The sequence below is a fragment of the Dromaius novaehollandiae genome, chromosome 3 (genome assembly GCF_036370855.1).
Source record: "Dromaius novaehollandiae isolate bDroNov1 chromosome 3, bDroNov1.hap1, whole genome shotgun sequence".
NCBI classification, from domain to species: Eukaryota; Metazoa; Chordata; class Aves; order Casuariiformes; family Dromaiidae; genus Dromaius; species Dromaius novaehollandiae.
In genome coordinates this window covers 70,829,869-70,843,349 of record NC_088100.1, presented here as the reverse complement: position 1 = coordinate 70,843,349, position 13,481 = coordinate 70,829,869, and the positions used below count along the sequence as shown (strand labels likewise).

Here is a 13,481-nt window from a genome sequence, read left to right as displayed (position 1 = left end):
CTACAGAAGAATCAAAAAAGTATTTTCTTAAAAAAAAAAATTATAATCAATTAGTAGCATTCATGGCATCAGTTCCAAGGTTAATAGTATAAACATTTTGCTTTTGGTATTATCTTGAAATACTAGAAATATAATATTTTTCTATTTGCAGCCTTGTCTGTTTCCATTCCAATTAAGGGCTAGATTTTTGCATTCAGCTCCACAGACTTTACAGGACTGTCCTCTGATAATTGGTAGAGTTTTTTTTCCTGACAAACCAGCATTTTCACCAACAAATATAAAGATGTAAAGTATATACCATCTCTATATTTTCCATGCATTGATCAAATTCTTAGTTATAATTTAATTTGTTTACATCTTAAATGCTAACTTTCCTGAGCATAAAATTTCATATGGTATAAGGTTCTGTGTATTTTTTATATTTTTAAATAGCTCTCTTTTCCCCCCTTTTCACCTAATAGCTCTGTTATATCTTTGTGCCAGTGTGGGTGAGAAGCTGCCAGCAGGGAAACTACATGAGTAAATCAGACTTCCTGAAGCAGAAACACCCGTCAAGGGTGGCCTTACCTTTTTTTTTTTTTTTTTTTTTTTTTTTTAAATCAAGGTCACCCTAATTACGTTTCTCCGCACAGTTAGCCGTCACAACTTGCTAATGACTTTCACACAAACTCCTACAGTATGTGACTTTTTTTTTTTTTAATTGCATGCACTAAAAGCAAAAATAAGGTCAAGGTAGGTCCCAAGTGACAATATATTATTGAATAAAACTAATTTAACCAAAGGACTGAATCTCCAACTATTCTTTCATCCCTGTCACTTACCAATGCAAAAGTGAACTGTGAAATATCTTGGTCTCCCCTGTCGTAGAAGGGAGATTTTATTGTAGAAGATTTTCTTACACGTAAGGCAGTGGCTTGACCCTTCAAAAACACCTCATCCTGAAGTTATGGCTTTTCCTTGCATGACTCTATCCGTGCATGCAGCAGGATTAGAGGCAAGTCTTTAATCTTCCTACTTCTGTATTATGGATATTCTGAATATACAGGTAAAGAGACCTGTCACTCTCTAAAACATTAAAAGCAGAAGATTCTGCCACATACTGCTACATGTACAACTTTCTTTTGAAAACACATATAAGAATACCAGGAATCAGCAGAGCTTTATCTATAGTGTAAAACAGTTGCCCTACTTTGTAATGCAATTATATCCAGGACACGAGTAGCAACGACTGTAGTTCTATTAAAAATATAAACCAAGAGCTTACCCCCACAGCTGCTTTAAGTTGCTTGTATCTGGCAGTGTCATTCACACTTTGCTTTATCTTCTTTATTTCTCTTTCTGTTGACAAAATCCAATTTGCCAATTCAGAAAATCTGAAATAAAATATCACATGATGCAAACCAAGGAAAAAAGTTAGACAAAAATTTCCACCATCAAACTGTAACCTTTTAAATTTAAGCTAATAATTATAAAACTCTCAAAAGTCAACTGTAATTTGTGGAATTACTAAATAAATTACAGCTTTTTACTAGAAATTATCAACAGAATATTTATCATTCTGTATGGGGTTTTGATCTGTAATGAAATTCAGAAGAGTGGACCTGTATTACTTGCTTTAGGCAACGCTCTATCAGACCCAGCTAGCAACTGAACTGACACCTGTTCTTATAGCCCTTCCACTTCTCAGAGCGCTCTGTTAGCTTCACATATGTGCTATCAATCTGGGATTTAAGTTCTTTCAGAGTTCTTTGGCTGCTTTCCAACGTAGCCCTCACTGGATCAGAAACTGGCAGTTTTTGACACAATTCTTCAATCCGTTGTAGCCTTTTCTCACACAGCTGGTAGGATCCCTTGTCACTGAAGAACAACTGATGGAAGACAAAGCAAAAAAAAAGAAACACGAATATAAACAGACAGAAACCACAAAGTGTGTGTGTGTATATATATGTGTGTGTATGTCTATATGTATGTGTGTATGTACGTATGTGTGTGTATAAACTGTACTAAGCTCCCAGGTCATGCATATCAGCATGAAAAGATTAACTTCAAATCAAAATCTTTCTTAAGGCTCAAGGACCGATCTCATTTAGTTGTGCACACAGTGTTTGGTGCGTCAAGAGCAAGTCACACCTTCTGTTTCTCTATTATTGAGTTTACATTCAAATATATTTCTGTACATGCCCACTTGGTGGCGTACGATTCATACCATGTGCTCCTTGATCATCTTTTCGTTGCCTTCCCTCGATAACACCTTGTTCTGTCGAGCTAGTTCAGCTCTACACTCCTCCACTGTGACCAGGAGTTTGCTTTTCTGCACTTCAATCTTCAAATGGATCAAATGATATGGGGCTTCTGTCTGAAGATCCTACACTCCCATAGGGGCAATAAACAAGCACAAAGATAAAACACTATACCACATTACCTCTGTGTGAAGTTACTACAAATAAATTATACAATAACTGCTAATATAGAAAGCAAACCTTGTATGTGCATGAATAGACAGGGTTTTCTCAGTATCCATTTAAGGAAATAAAGTAATGCTGTTACCCCTATTTGTTACACCTATATTAAGTCATAACTTCTTGAAGCCCAGAATATGTATATATATGGCACAGGACAGAGACATCTTCATTCTTGTCAGTATATACCAAACATTTCCTGTGTAAAAATAATAAATTGTAATACGGAAGCTATATTCACACCAGCTTCCAGAGATTCCTGTTTGTGTGTAAGTGAGAAACCACTCATCATTTATTCTAGCTTTGACCGGCACCACAGTGTAGCAGGCAAAATAATCCATAGCTTATGAGCAACCTTTGTTCAGTTGTTGGAGTCCTTGGCAGAAGACACTACTTAAACTGAAAGCCTGACCCCTTACATGCTTGTTGGGAAAGCCACAACAAGTGTCCAACATCAGCATAAAGTAAGAAAAGCTAGCACCTATGCTCAAAAATATGTTTTTGGTGCTAGTATCATAATACTTGTACATAGAGGGGAGATATTATGGTTCCAAAATTACTGTAATTTTTCATATTTCCTGACCTTTGACTGCTTTACTTAACAGTGTTTTCAGAGGTTATTTGTACCTGTAGATACACCTAATGTTGTAAAAAAAGTATTTTTTCCAATTTTACAAGAAGCAAAAGAAGAAGAGGGACAAGTCACCAACTTTTTTTTTTTGGTATAGTCAACATATAGGTCATGCAGAAATCTTCCCAAGTTAAAGTTGTGACTTCCAGAGATGTCAGTTGATTTCACTAACCTTCCACTGCCTGTGCAGTTTCCTCACAGCTTCCTGCAGACTGTGTTGTTCTTGTTCAGGAAGGATGTCAGTGAGTTCATCGCAAGCTTTCAGGAAGGCATTTAGGACTCTCTGGTCCAACTGGTTAAAGAATTCCTGAGGTTGAAGCAGAGAGTGAGAGGGTGAAGTTGGTTACTGCCGATATGGTAACTTGCCAGGATGGAGTTCTCTAAAACTGTCCAAGTTTCAAGGCTACTTCTGCTGCACTGGTGGAAGCTGAAACCGAGTTAGAGAACTCTTTCTAGCTATCTATAGTCCAGAGAATTAATGTATTCTTCGACACTCAGCCAATACCTGAGATGGTGGTTTTACAGCAATAAGTTTCAAAGCAATATGCTTACGTAACAGTTATAATACAGACATGAATATTCATTCATCTGAAAACACAGCCATGGATGCACAAGCCTGTCAGAACGTAGACTGGTCTCCTTCCTCCACAGGTTTTACTGGCAAAATCAACCCTAATCTCTAGGGGCTCTTTTCTCTGCATTTTCTGGTTGCTTACATGTAGGCTTCCCCCCCGCCCCTTTTTCCGACCTTAAGATTAGTTTGACCTGATCAATAAAATTTCTATATATAAAGTAAATCCATGTCAATTGCAAAATTAAGTAGGCTTTTCCCTTGAATAAAATAGTCATGCACTCAAAGTTTCCATGAGGAAGATCAGAGAATTTACTCACGCTATGTTTCCTGAGAAGTTCTTCAGGATTTCCTTTTTCTTTTAAGCAACAATGGGCAATCTGTATTGCTTTCTCCAGTTCTGCTCTAGACTCCTCAAATTTCTTCATCAAACGGCTATTTGCTTCTACGTTTTTTCTCCAGTCACCAGCTTTCCTGACCATATTCTGAGTTATAAGCAAAGAAAATGAGCTGGCACTTTCTCACTGATTTTTATTTGATGTCTTTTGCCACAATCTTACATAAAAATGCATTTGATTGGCATTGCTGTTCCAAACATACGCAGTTTAGAACTGCTTCTCTTCTTCCTTTCATGTTCCCTGTTTCCTGATTTTTAATACCTATGCAAAGGCTCATGCTAATGCCATCCTGCATTGATATAAAAATGGATAGCCAACTAACATCGACGTCTGTGATATTTTCAAAATGCCTATGCCACTTGGCTAGTGCTTTCTTCCTGAAGCCTGCCTTCAAATGTAAAGCAGCTGATACGTTTAGAAGCTTGTCATTCAGTTTTTCCTTATAGTAGACTACCTCCTCTCATGTGAAGGGAGAAGGAAAAAAAGGAAAAAGAGGGGACAGGACGGGGTGGGGTGGGGATGAAAAAAGGGACAAAAAAAGGGAAAAGGAACTCCTCTCAGGAGAAAAACCCAATTTCCAGATCCATTAATATTTTAGGCCTGGCTATGCCACATAAGTAGGTTTACTTTCTAACATAAAGAGAGATAAATCACCACCCCTTTTTATGGAAAAAAGAATAATTAATGCCCCAAATGGTAAATTTATCAAACTACTACTGTATCTTACCCTGTAACTATGACTATAACCTAAATAAACCATGTCTAAATGATAAATCAGAAAAGAAAAAAACCCCAAACTATAGATCTTTCAGTAGAACTCAGAAAGTAGAGTAAAAATTTTGAAATCTCCTGATATCTCTTAGAGATATCTCTTTAGTGATTTTCTGTAGTTTAGAATTCAGCGTTGATGGCCTTACACTGCACAATAATTGCCTGAAAATGAACGCAATTGAACTCAAAATCTGGAAATCTGAACCTAGATAGTAGTGGTTAATTTCATGCTAGACCCTGACTTAACAGTCGCCAAAATATCAATATTTCTAATAACAAAATAAAATTCTACAGGTAAAGGGGATTCTAGCCCAAAGGATGTGTTTTTACATTAAAAATGTAAACACATATTTCAAAATTTCTATATTCACACTCCATTGCATTTCCTGGAGAAATGCAAAGCCCAGCAATATTAGCATTTGCAAAAATTTACATCTTCTGTGCTTTGTGTGAAAGACGATGCATGGGAAGATGGGAGTAAATAATTAGCCAAGATAAGAAAGTTAAGAGAAAAAAAAAAAGTGGTGTGGTACTAATGTTTGGGTCTCAGGTCCCTCGCTCAAAAGGACCGTGACATGTGGAAGTTCTTCTCAAACACTGGGTTCCCCGAGAGGTCTGAGACACGTTTCCCTCCAAATAACTATATGGAGAAGACCCCAACTTCCCTGACCACTTGCTATCTCTTACAGACAAGCCCTTCAAGAACAAGTTGATACCAGGAAGGAGGGAGATTAAGCAAGGATACAGTTGAATGGATCAGATATGTATGACCAAGATTTCCAAAACAGGAACCAAGATATGACATAATTACCTGAAAAGTAATCTGAATCTGTGTAACTTTCTTCTGAAATGTCAATTGATGGAAATGCTGTAATACTTCACTTGAAGCCACACACTGCAGAACACTCTGACTATTTCTCTCAATCAGGGACAAAGCTTTCTTGCAGTCTTCTTGAAAAGCTACCAAATCCTGAAAGAAAGAAATATATATCCACCCTGGCCCAGAACAAAGAAGAGAAAAGTTTGGCAAAATAACAGGAAGATATTTTTTGACAATAAAAACAAAAGGGACATAGTCAAAGCGCCATGAAAAACAGACTGCACAAAACATTGGAGGGAATAATAAAGACCACACAACTTTCTCCAAGTAGGCAGGGTCCTGTACTCGAACAGAGGTCTAGCTATTTGCAAACAAACAAACAAACAAACGCAGACCCAGCCTTTTAGGTAGCTTTAGAAAATGCAGGTGGATACATAATTCTGTGATTTAATTTTTATGAGATGTCTATATTTATTGTGTAAATGTAAACAAGCAGCAGTGAAAAGAGACACAAGAATGACAACTCTCAGTAGCTGGTTAAGATGTTAACCCTTCTTGCTTTTCAATAAGCTAACCTTTCAAGTGAGCTATTGGAATTTAGATGTCATTATAAATGACATTTAAATAATAAGAATTTAAACAATAAATAATAAGAATTATACTTAGGAAAAAAGACAAAAAAGAGTAAAAAACATACTCCGTGAATTTGCACAGCCTAGAAAAAGATTTTAAAAATCCAGTCATGAGGAAACTGCTTTGCTATTGAGGAAATACTGCATTCCACAAAACAAATCTCTATTTACTAACAATTCAGCAGATGTCAGCACCGGCCAAATAACTGCAGAGATTTCAGTTCCTTGGTTAGCAAATCCATTCAGAAGGAATGCGTGCTTTTACTATGATAGTCTGGGGCAAGGCAACTGCCAGGAACACAGGAGAGGAGCACTCTGATGAACTCCTCCTTAACCTGCAGACTGGACACGTGACTTGGCTGGTGCTTCTAAACAGAAGAGGATTTTCTCAGGAAGGTAACTGGACTGCCTTGACTGAACAGTCAACCACGCCAGATCATTTTTTTCCCCCTAAACAGAAGCAAAGCTTGAAATCACTGTAGGAGAACAAGACCCTTCTTGCTGAATTATTGAGCCAATCTCCAGAGTCATTATAGGTGTGAAGTAATTTATATCAGGTTGGTTTTTTTCCTCCCTATATACTAATTAAATCCAACAGCTCCAATTATTTTTTCTAACAACGTTCTTCAAACGACCTCCCATTGAAAATCCATTTAATTATATTATCTGTCAAATCCAATATGAAACTCTAAGAAAGGTATGCACAAATTTTGAGGAAGTATTACTAGGCTATATACCGCACATACACAAGGAAAAACAACAATCCATACAATGAAACCCCAAATCCCCATATTTTCACTTATTTTTCAAAGTGACTTCTCCTAATTAGTCCTGAGTTCCTCCAGGACAACACTACCTTTTATTGGCCAAGTAAAATGTTAAAGTTCCAGCACAATGCATTTATGTTGAATGGTTGTTTTAAAATGAGCTACTGTCAGATTTGCAGATTTGCTTCCAGAAATGTCCAAGCATCAGGGAAGTTCCTGATCACTTTCTTTCATTTTCTTAATGAAAAACCCAATGCATTTCTAACACTTTAGCGCAATTTCCATTGGAGATGAAAATAAATAAATAAGTAAATAAATAAATAAAAGCTCTCATATTTACTTCTTGGATTGAAAACCTGGGCACTAGGAGGGGACATAGGTTTCAATTTTTGCTTATGCCTAGCTGACTTCAGGATTCATTATGTTTTGTTATCTGGATATGGAGAAACATTTATTCATATTACTGAATTTCAACTAAGATTCCTAGAAACGTTTACGTAAGACCTCAGAGGCACAAAATCTTTGTAAGATGTTTTCTAAACTTACTTGGGCTTTTTGTTTAAGAACAGTTGTAGGCTGTGCTTCGGGATCCAGGATAGAAATTATTTCATTCACTTTTTCAAGAGATTCATAAAAATGTGTGATTTGTTTCTCCAGTTCTTCCAGCGGAGACAGCAGATGCTGGCATTCATACAGCAGGGCACAGCAATACTCTTTAACCTTTTGGCCATTTGCAAGAAAAACAATTATTTAAAGAGTAGTAAAATGCAGTAAATAGCAGGTTTCTCTGAATATGGGTTTACATAGTTTCTGCCTGCCTCTTTTAAGAGAGATTAATCCTGATCCTGTAATACTTCAAGAAAAGAATATTAAATATAAGCATGGAAAAGCCTAAAAGCAATAACACTTTCATCACCCTGAATTTGATCCATAGTTACTCTAACCATATATTTGCTCAAATGCACATATATGGTGGGGAAGCTTACTAATTAAGCCTACCTTACTAGAGCTAGTTCAGGCAAAGACACTATTTTATTAAGCTCCCTCTGCTTGGGTCTTATAGGCATTTGTACCTATGTTTCCAGCTTAAGCCCAACTTTAGTTAGTAGTTAAACAGTCAGCAAGGCTGTGCAGTAGAAAAGGTGTTCTGCAACCTTGCTCAGCTGCTCTTTGATCCTTGTCAAAGTTGCAAGCATTTCATTTACTTCTTCTTGGGAAACTTCTTTTGTAACAAGCTGCGCTGTCCTTGTAATCATTTTGTACTGAGCTTCCATCACAGGCAACTTCTGTTTAATATTCTGAAACAAATATTTCAAACAAATATTTCAACAAGAGCATTTCTGAATTTGTGGGAGATACAAGTCTGTTCTGAAGATATATAAGATACATAATCCAATTTTCAAATTTTTTCATTGTTGATTTTAGTGAAGACTGGACCGGGTTCCAAATGCTTTTTGCATATGCTATATGTACATACCCCCCCCCATGTACACATATACATATATATGTGTTTTAAACCAAAGGGTACCAGTGAGCTCACCTCAATGTGATTTGAAACTACACAGAAAGAAATATCCAGTGGGACACTGACACCGTGTTTTGGAAATGTACTCTAGAAATGTCACTCATAAAATGCAATAATTTACATTAGCTAAAACAGAAATTCTATTAAAAAAACCCCAATGGTATAAGAATAGCAATAATGGAAACATAAACAAAATAATCTTATGCTCTGCCCTCAAAATTAAAGTTAAGTATTTCCCTCTTATGAAGGGAAAAGAAAGGAATAGAAGAAAGAAACTTACTTCTAAGTCTTGTACAAACATCTTGACATCTAGAAAGGACACTTCCACAGGCACTGAAAATTTTCTGTTGCTTCCATCAACAAAAGCTGTCAAATGGGCAACACCATCCAGATATTCCTTCCTCATTTTGTCCAGTTCATCTGCTCGAGCATACTAAGAAAATGTAAAGTAAAATGAAACAAACAAACAGAAAAACCCCCAAAGTGAAATGTGGCAATTACATAATTACTTAAGGCAATTAATATAAAATCTTCAGAGCAACTGTTTGGTAGAAAAATTATGATGGATAAAATACAAAAATGATGAATAAAACACAAAAATAATGGAAACCAATCTTCTAAACTGAAGGTCTGCATTATTTTTAATCCTACCGATATTGAAAAGCAACCAAAAAATGTCACCCCCTAAATTTCATTCACAGAACAAAAGTTAAACATTTTTAGGGTCTAGACCATTCTGGGAATCCCAAACTCTCATTTGTTTCTAACCTGGAATCGACATCCCAATTCATTTCTAATCACCTACAGTATCAATTTTGAAAATACATCAAAGAGAAAAGAACATGGAAAGCCTAGAAAAGCCGAAAGAAAAAGGAAATGTCAGAAAAAGAATGGCTGGCTGGTGGAAGAGCGAACACAGGACATGTTAGAAGGCAGGGAGGCACTGTATGAAGGAAATGGCAAAAGGCCAGTCAGAAAAGCTGCCCAGACAGCACGTGAAAGAAAGCTGCGCAAATAGGGCAAGAGACATATTTACATTCTGGGCACTACAGGTTCCACAGTGAATCACCCTAAATAACATCAACAAATAAAGATTGAAAATATAGAAAAGTTAAAATAAAAAACGGGACAATCATTGTTTGGTTTTCCCTCTGCCTTCTTGACTATGATGGAAATAATCATGCCAGTAAAGAAAAAAGGTTCAGCATCTTCAAATACACAATGCTATTTTAAAGTCACTTACAGGAGAAAATGCTGTTAGATATACAATGACTCCAGCAAAGATATTTTCTGATGTGTTTATGAGATATGAAATACTTTTGCATAGTTTTATTTTACATCCTCTCTCTGCTTTCTAAGGAACATAAAAAGACACTTTTTTTCCAATCAGTTGAACCTCTTTCATGAGGTAAAGATATTAAAATTAATGTCAGACTGGTTTGGGGAACACATTTTGTTAATTAATTAGCACTGTACATGCTTTTTCAGTACAGTTACTGAGTGAAACTTTCATTAAAGAGCATTAAGGTATATTCACTTTCACCATTTAGAGCCATTTTATAGAGCTTATATTAAAAATAGGTATTTAAAACAATCATTTTTAAAAAGAACATTAAGAACATACACTAATATTCTCTGGATAAGACAGGCAACTGTAAAGAACTACTGGTTATACTAGCTGAAAATCTCAAAAAAATTCCATATAATCAGAAAGGTAAAAAAGGCAAAAAGAAAGCCAACAGCAACAGACTGCTGTCAACGACTGATTTCTAATTCAAATAATTATGAACAGTTAGGCACCTTAGTAAGTTCTCCCACAATCCTGTTAGCAGGGCAAATCTTAGGTAGTCTTGCTTGCACAGTAATGGCAAAAGAACCATTTAAAAGTAACAAAATCAAAGACACATACTTGTTTAACTTGCATAAACAATTCTCTCCATCTTCCATTTAGTAACAGAAGTTGCTGCTTAAGGTCTCTGGAAATGGTCTCATCACACGTTTCAATTAGAAAATTACCAGCATCATTCATGGCTGTGTGCTGCTGGATCCAATGAGGTAAATGCCGGAAGAAATCCTGAAAAACAAAATGACACCACCTTTCCTAAACCTTTGCAAAAAGTTATTAGCTTAAATCGTGACATTAAAATTTAGTCACCAGCTTGTACTTAGTATTGGCCGATAGTCAGCTGGAGCACATACAGACTGTAGAGATCTTTTCCCTTCTGTGGGCCAAGTGCTGCTTAACAAGACCTGGTGCCCCAGGAGACCTGAGCAGACTGGTGCTCCACGACTGCTGCTCCCATCTCAGCGTAGTTGGGTGGTGAAGGGAAAGGCATGGCTATCACTGATCTTCCCCCTGTTCTGGTGAGACAACCTAAACAGCCAAGCCATTGTGAAATGCTTGTGTGTGTCTTGTAGGAAGGTGCACACACATGAATTGATGGACAAGACAAAGACTAACTGCCCCCCTTCTTCATTCTTCCTTTTTGCTTGCCAAGAGCCCAGGAAATTGTTCCTAAGAAAAAGTACCTGCGGGCACCAAGGCTACAGCTATAGCAGCAGACTGAACAGGACTCAATTGCTGTCCCATGATTCTCCACATTTAATTGTTAATACATTCTCTGATACAGTTTCAGCTTGTGCCAACCACTCTTCTTCCAGAAAACGCACAGTTCAATGGAGAGCACAGGACAAGGACCATTCCCAACAGACTGAATCAATGAGGCCACCTTCTTCTGGGGAAGAAAGAGAGTACCCGCAGCGATACAAGCTGAACCATGCCACTTTGTCTTTAGGACCAAAGAGTGGGCACTGACCCACTTTATTTATGGCTATAGATCTAGCCTATTAATTCCAACACCGCTCATCTGACAGTCACAGTCATGCTTTGCTCAGGGGTAGACGCGAGAAAGCCTAGTCAGCCATCTCAAGTTTCTGAGCTACAGTCTTGAAACATAGTTTATACATGTCAGAACTTGCCCATACATACAAGTATTTCTTATACAGCCAAAAAGAAAATGTCAAATGGATATATACTGCTTAAACCTGTGGGAGAGAGAACTGAATAAAACAGAGTATTTAAAATTCCTAAAGCTGCGATGGGTAAACAGTACAGGTGGTCTGTATGACTGTATCAATGAGTAAGCTTCATCTTTTAGCAGATTATATGTTTGAATCTTCTTCCACTTGTAGTGGAGCACAGGTTTTTGTTGTGCTCATGATAACAATGCTGATCTATCAAGAAATGCCATAGAGCATTGCAGATACATCATATTAATGCTTCCCCATAATCTTGTTTTCCTGCCGGGCATGCTGAAAAGAACATTAAAATAGCTATCTTACTCTTTGTGAGCACAACCAAAACAAACCACAGCTGAACCTGGCGCTAGTCGGTTCTTCACTGGTCAGCCTTACTAGAGGTCAAGAAGGAACAAGCACACCCAGCAGACTACTTGAGTCCTTCTTCCTGCACGCTTATCCCCACAAACCATTGCCTTCTTCGGACCCTGCTGGGGAGTCTCTCCACTTCAGAAGGCAGCCTAGAATACATGCTTAACTTGGGCAAGTCTGGGATGGTACGGTGGGAGCACATATCAGTCGCTATCATCCAATCAACTAAAATGATGCAACTTTATTAGAGCTATCCCCACATGAAAACTAGGATAAACTCTGATATGCCTTGGATAAAGCTAGGGGGGAAAGGTGCTGTACGGCATGGTTACAAGGAGGTTGTGATAGGAAGTGCTTAAGAGACACTGCTAGCAAACAAAGGAGTTGTAGAGTGATTGTTTTGTTTGTCGGTATATTTGTTTACCATTAAATTTAATGTAATTGTACGGAGAGAAACCCAAGTGCATACTGATCTTTTTTGCAAGCTCTTCTGTGTTACAGGTTCACAATAGGGCTTCCGAAAGCAGAGAAATCAATGTGAAAGTCAATAGACCAGTTTACTTTTGCAAATGGAACAGTAGTACACTTACCAGTTTTGAAACCATACTGAGATAAATATTGGAAATAAGTTTTATGCCACATTCCATGCAATAGCTATCACCTTTCACCTGGGAGTCCAGTTGCTTGAGTTGTTATCTGTACAGCTATTAACTGTACAAACCAATACGTTACAAGATACACTTTTTTTTCTTTTCTTTTCTTTTTTTTTTTTTTAAATAACCAGACACTAAAACCATTAAATCAGAAGAATCATCCTCGGAACTGTCTAGAAATATTTCACTTCTCTGGAGCTCTAGATTCAATATTAATATTAGAAATACTTTTAAAAATATGTATCTCAGTCTAGAGGTGGATTTTATTACATCTTAGTAATCTGTCACCAGTATTGAGCCAATGTAATTTTAAGAAAAAATTAGCATTTCAGGAATAGTAATGTTTTCATGTCTAGGTTTTCAGCAAGGCTATTTAAAACTGTTCAGAAAGCAGAATGATTTTAAGTAGTCAGATGCACTTTCGGATTTAGGCTAGACATCAGAAGAAATATATACTGTAGGGATATGTTAGGTCATCTGCTTCGAAAATCTGTCTGAAGGTAAAGTTACAAAATTTATCAGAAAGGCATATAGTTTTTTTACTTAATTCATACACAAGGATATAAGAATATTTCATTATCAGCCTTAGCAGATGAGCCATCCCTCTTGCTCACTAATAACAACTTCTGATATTTATAGTATGCCAGACTACTGAATCCTTTTTATAGGTTTTTTTTTATTTAAAAAGTGTATTCTCCTACATCAATTCAAATTACCAAATTCCCCTCTCTCCCCAAATTATACTGCTTTATCATGTAACGTGAAATGGTCTTTCCTGAACTGATATCAATTTGACATCTTGTGACCTATGAAAACCAGAAGTGAAAGCTTTCTACTGTCACCCTGTTGCAAAGTAACAACTGT

The 13,481-nt window shown here is 36.9% G+C and overlaps 1 protein-coding gene across 1 annotated transcript in view; it reads right to left on the bottom strand.

The window, feature by feature from the left end:
• Positions 1-13,481, bottom strand: part of SYNE1 (spectrin repeat containing nuclear envelope protein 1) — a 306,387-nt gene that overhangs the window by 204,192 nt on the left and 88,714 nt on the right. The window contains exons 16-25 of the mRNA XM_064509137.1: positions 10,484-10,648; positions 8,855-9,007; positions 8,204-8,347; positions 7,596-7,769; positions 5,642-5,800; positions 3,982-4,146; positions 3,263-3,397; positions 2,207-2,365; positions 1,660-1,868; positions 1,265-1,373 (exon numbers count right to left, since the gene is read on the bottom strand). Of these exons, the coding sequence (XP_064365207.1) occupies positions 1,265-1,373; positions 1,660-1,868; positions 2,207-2,365; positions 3,263-3,397; positions 3,982-4,146; positions 5,642-5,800; positions 7,596-7,769; positions 8,204-8,347; positions 8,855-9,007; positions 10,484-10,648 (1,572 nt within the window). The remainder of the gene's footprint in view (positions 1-1,264; positions 1,374-1,659; positions 1,869-2,206; positions 2,366-3,262; positions 3,398-3,981; positions 4,147-5,641; positions 5,801-7,595; positions 7,770-8,203; positions 8,348-8,854; positions 9,008-10,483; positions 10,649-13,481) is intronic.